This window comes from Cibotium barometz, chromosome 43 (assembly GCF_041138505.1).
Source record: "Cibotium barometz isolate CiBa-2024 chromosome 43, ASM4113850v1, whole genome shotgun sequence".
In the NCBI taxonomy this organism is placed as follows: domain Eukaryota; kingdom Viridiplantae; phylum Streptophyta; class Polypodiopsida; order Cyatheales; family Cibotiaceae; genus Cibotium; species Cibotium barometz.
In genome coordinates, this window is record NC_141088.1 from 40,371,069 (window position 1) to 40,376,976 (window position 5,908).

The 5,908-nt window shown below is 39.3% G+C and overlaps 1 protein-coding gene across 1 annotated transcript in view; it reads left to right on the forward strand.

Annotated features, from left to right (window-relative positions):
* The window catches only part of LOC147613913 (beta-arabinofuranosyltransferase RAY1-like), a 2,278-nt gene extending 911 nt beyond the window's left edge, over positions 1 to 1,367 (forward strand). The window contains exon 1 of the mRNA XM_086781255.1: positions 1 to 1,367. This exon is cut by the window's left edge and continues 911 nt beyond it. Coding sequence (XP_086637381.1) covers positions 1 to 1,281 — 1,281 coding nt within the window. The 3' untranslated portion in view covers positions 1,282 to 1,367.
* The last annotated feature ends 4,541 nt before the right edge of the window (positions 1,368 to 5,908 follow it).

The window sequence follows — 5,908 nt, forward strand, 5'->3', positions numbered from 1 at the left end:
GCCATAGCCAGTGTTAGGATTGTCTCAAACTCTACTAGGGTTCCAAGTAGCACTACTGCATGGGAAGCTTACATCAATGCAATGCTATCAAGGGAAGGCAATGGTGAGCTCAGCTCTAGTTCCGCTGCTCAATGGAGATTGATACGTTGTGCAGAGGCCAAAGTTCAAAATCTATGCATGGTACTGGAGCAGTCGAAGAGCAGCCGTTTGAAGGTTGATGATGATGATGGTGGAGACTTATCACCTAATGGTGCAAGGTTAGAGCAATTAGTTAACCTCAGCACTAATCATATATGGAAGAAAACTGCACCGGGGCTACCTCATACCCTTGATGAGCTTCTGCCACAAGTGGCAAATGAGAATAGAGTTGTGGTGATGGTGGGCGGCACTTCAAATTACAAGGAGATGCTGCTTAGTTTCGTATGCAGAGCCCAGTCTTTGGGCGTGAAGAATGTCCTCATCGCAGCCTTTGACGAGGCCTTGTTCGAATATGCCTACATGCAAGGCCTCCCAGTGTACCTGGAGAGCTCTGCAGAAGACTACCGGTCTCTCATAGGCAGTGATGGGCAGTGCATTTTCGCCTCGGAGTGCTTTAAGCACGTGTCAAAGCTCAAATCATGGTCGGTTTTAAGAGTCCTTAGGAAAGGGTACTCCGTTCTATGGAGTGACATGGACATTGTTTGGTTCCAGAACCCCTTGCCTCAGCTTCTTGCACTTGGCCCTGGCACATTGCCCATACAGAGTGATGAGCCCAATGAGAACCTGCCAGAGAATAGCATCCGAGGTGCAAACTCCGGGTTCTACCTCGCGCGGGCCGAAGAGAAGACAATCCATGCTTTTGAAGCCATTGTAGGTCATGCCATGGGGACAAAGACTACTGAGCAACCTAGCTTCTATGACATCCTATGTGGTGAGAAGGGAGAGAGGAGAGTAGGGGATAGAGAATGTGTTGTTGGAGAGAATGGTATTCGGACAATTTTCTTGAGTCATGAGCATTTCCCAAATGGCTTTGTATTCAGGCACTGGGATACCAAAGATCCATCAATGTCATGCAAGCACAAAGGATGTGTCTTACTACACAACAACTTCATAGCTGGCAAGGCCAATAAGTTGATCCGTCTTGTCATGCATGGTCTCTGGTTCTATGACATAAGCAACCGCATGTGCCTCCAACCATGGCACCCCCTAAGCCCCAGTCACGCCCTTCTGTCCGCATTCCAAACACATTTCCTCCCTGCCCTCAACATGTCTCTCCCTGCAGGCAGTTCCAAACCATTGTAAAGTTAGCCCAAGTCCTTGTTGGGATCCCTCTTGAAAGGGAAAATTTGTGCATGTACCATACTACTAGTTCATTATTTTTTACAAATACAGAGCAAATGAAACATCTCGAAGGCCATTGAGGAAAGGCAGACATATTATCTCTCCTCATTGTCTATCTCTCTCTCTCTCTCCCCCTTTGATGGTTCATGATGATCCTTCTTTCCTCCTAGTTGTAAACTGCCTCCTTAGGAGAGAGGAGCTCGCAGTGAGTGATAATGAGGATTCATTAGGGTTTGGTACATTGAGTGTAGTCATGGTGTGTATGAGAGAGGGAAATGGTGTGGCTATGGTGGCGTACCCTAACTTGTATTATATCTAAGATGACGAGGAATACAGTGGTTAATGTCTGTCACGCGGGGCGCGGGGGGGGGGGGGGGGGGGGGACATCTTACATCCATGTTCCTTGTGTTTTTGTGAGAATGTCGAGAGAGAGAGAGAGAGAGGGGGAGAGGTGAAGCTAGCGGCTAGAGAGGGATGACGTACGTGGGGAACCCTCCCTTATGGCGCAAAGGTAGAACGTGGAAGCCTACCTATGTGGGAGTGGGTAGAGAAGGATTACGTGTGTGGGGAACACTTCCTTATGGTGCAAAGGTAGAAGGTTTATTGGAGCGGATGGCTCAAGTAACAAGGCAGGAGGATAGTGTAGCCCATGACCTCGTCCTTAGCCAATGGTGGTGGGCGAGGATTGTTGGAATCATCCACATAAAGTAGATCCATGCATAGGGATCATACATTGATGCCACACATTAATACCACCATTATTACAACATTTGAATGTTTGCTTTATTTTTTCCCATTCGTGTGACCAAGCAACATTTTAACAACCACATGCCTTATGAGGCTACACACACACCCCTCCCCCCTATGCACACCCCTCCCCCCTATATACATATATACACATACACACGCACATTTATACATATACATACTCCTATATACATATCTATACACACACACACCCTTATATATATATAGATACACACACACACCAACTTTATTTAATGGGATGTAAATTTTTAATCAAGATTGACCAATAGAGCATTTGTCATTTGTTGACCCAACCATTGATTTTTGACTGATATATCAAATGAGCTTTGTTTATCGAGAGTTTCTAACCCATAATCTAATATCAATTAGGGGAAGAAAACATTGTGGTAGATGCTTAAAGTGGATGTTCTAGTGTCCACAACATTCTATCATTCAAAGTGAGCCTTTGCGTCTTATGAAAGTCTTATGATATTGACCCAAATTCTTTGAGATTTGGACTGAACTTAGAGACAATAATTGGAACCCTATTGGTGATTCCTCATGCCATGATGGTTACCTTTTCTTCCAGAAGAGATTGTGTATTAGACAACCATTTACACAATTTATACTAGAAGAAATGCATCAACCACCATACATGAGGTGTTTTAGCTACTCGACAATTAGTCTGTAGAGAATTCTTTTGGCCTTGTCTTAAACAAGATGTAGCAAAATTTGTGGCTGAATGTTCTATTTATCAAAAAATCAGAAGCTACAAAGGTAAGACTCAAGGACTTCTTACACCTCTACCAATCCCTAATGATACTTGAGAATAACTATCAATGGACTTCGTTATAGGTTTGCCTACTACATCCGGTTATAAAATAACATGATTTGGACTATAGTGGACCGTTTAATTAAACAAGTTTATTTCTTACCTTGTAAAAGAAAACATTGGCTTCTCAACAAGCCACAACTATGTTTATCAAGCAATCTTTGTACATCACGGATTGCCAAAAGTCATTGTTTTATAACACAGACTCTAGATTCTGCAGTAACTTTTGGATCACTCTTTTCTCCAACTTAGGTGCACTAAGATAGATTTCTCCAGAACTTTCCATCCGAAAATAAATGGAAAAACTAAGGTTACTAGTAGCACTATCTTGGATTTACTTAGAGCCTATGTTGCCCAACAACCTAATTCATGGGATGAGTACATTCATCTCTTCCAATTTACTTATAATCATACTCCTCATTCAGTGTACTAGTCGCGCACCTTTCGAAATTGTGTATGGTAAACCTTTGCCTATTCCATCTACTAGACTTTTCCACAAAATCAAAGTTACTGATCAATTTACTATTGATTTTTGTAGCATTTTGAATGATGTAAAACATTCTATTGCACATGCTCAAGAGCAATATGTTAAAAAAACAAACCGTAAATGTAAATCTATCTCTTTTGAAATAGGAGATTTTGTACTGCGTTGCTAGCCTCTAGACCACCTTTAGACACGATGAAGGATTTGTTTTACTTCCAACTCAATATCTTTTGCATTTCATTTCTCTACTTAGCCAAGCAACACAGTCATGGCAATGATGAATATCTATTGATACACTGCTATAGCCTTTGCAAATTTGACCTGCATCTTCAGTACTTGAACATGTATGTATGGCTTGTACTGATCTGATTTATGATGATAGTGAGTGTCCTTGTACAAGGAGAGACATCCTCACGGTGATAGCTTGAGGACGGAGGCAAAGGAGTACCTTAACCCATCTGGCACAAAAAATAGTATATTTTTTTGGGTTAAGGTCCTTAACTATGTAAAAATGTAAATTTTTGGGTTATTACAGAAGTTGTGTAAACACAATCACAATATCCTAAAACATATATTAGGAAAACTTGTGCATTAACTTTTCGAACAAATTCTATACTTTTTAAACTCCGAGACCTTTTGCCTTTTTTTCCTTTTCCTTTTTTCCAAATTTTTTACTTTTTTTTTATTTTTTACTTTTTATGTTTTTGGTTTATGGTTTATGTTTTACGTTTACCTACCAAAAAAGAGTATTCGCAAAATCTTTAACTTGGGCCTGCACGCATTAAATGCGTCCAGCACCACCACTAAAATACTTACCCAAAAATGGGTATTGACAAGCTTTTGGAATTTTTGGGCTAGTGGCCTAAAAGCCTGCACGCATTAAATACGGACAACCAATCAAGTCTAACACCTAGTGGCTCAAATTATAAGGGGATAAAGTTAGCTTAATTTGCATTAATTACACTAACAAAAACCTCCAAAATGTAGAATTTAATCTGCCTTGCAAATCCTCCTAAATTTCTGTTTCTATCCCAATTTCTCAATGTAAGGAGTCTAAATCAAGATAAACCCTATACCCAAAAATCAATTTTAAGATTTGTTTACCTATATTAATTAAATTTCATGCCCAATTTACTATTTTTTATTTCAAAATTTAAAAATGCAAAAAACCAAAAAATGCAGAAATCAACTAAAACATAAAGTGCAAAATTGAAAAACACATAGTTTTTGCAGAAACTGACCAAAACTAAACACAAATTTGCAAATATAATAACAAAATGCAACAAGAAACATAACTAATGCAGCAAAATAGATAAACTTCTACACTTTTTTTAATGTTTCTTTCTTAGCAAAAAACAAAAATTTCACAAAATTGAACCACACACAAGCATTCAAGATACACTATAGCTATGCGGTGGGGCTATTCCTCGGCAGTGGTGCCACTTATGGAAAGCCCTTTCACCATATAAAGTTGAAGCACTTTATTCATCAAGGCTTAAGAAGTGGCGGGTGCGTTGCATAGTCCAAACAACATAACCATTTACCGATAAAAAAGACCCCTCTTGGTCCTAAACGCCATCTTATACTTATCACCACTCTTCATCCTTATTTTATGGTATCCGGATCTCAAGTCAATCTCGATGAAGACAGGGGTACCTTTCAACTCATCCAAAAATCATCAATGCGAGGTATGGGATACCTTTCTTAATAGAAGCTTTGTTCAAATCATGATAACCCACACACATTTGAAAGGTCTAATCCTTCTTCTTCACAAGAAGTACCGGGGATGCAAAAAGAGATTGACTTGGTGCCACCCATCCCATATCCATCAATTCTTGCACTCGTTTCACCACCTCAACTTGATCCACTTTGGATAATCTATATGGCAGATTGTTGTTGATGGGCCTAGCATTAGACTCAAGCTCTATCCCATAATTAATATCTCTTTTTGGTGCAAACATTTGGCCATATTGAATACATATTTGTATTCATTCACCAATAACTTTTGTATTTCCTTGTGTATATCCTTCTTGTTGCCATCATTATCATAATTCTTGCATAGCTGTAATACATTATATACATAACCCAACTTCTTGAGATCTATCTTAAATTGAGTAGAATTAATCAAGGTAAGCTTTGATGCATTGATTCCCATCAATGTAACACTTCGTTCACCATTCATAAACTACATAAAACCTTGCTTTAGATTCATAGTGAAGAATCCAAGACTTGAGAGCCAATCCCAACCAAGAACTATGTCGATGGGTCCCATGTCAAGAAAAAGTAAATCAGCTTTACATGTGTATTCTTTTGATCGTTCCAAACTCACATCTTGACACATCATTGTACAATCCATTATATCTCCATTTGTATTCTTTTGATAGCTCCAAACTCACATCTTGACACATCATTGTACAATCCATTATATCTCCATTTGTATTCTTTTGATAGCTCCAAACTCACATCTTGACACATCATTATACAATCCATTATAGCTCTATTTTCCACTTGAACTTCATGAAAAT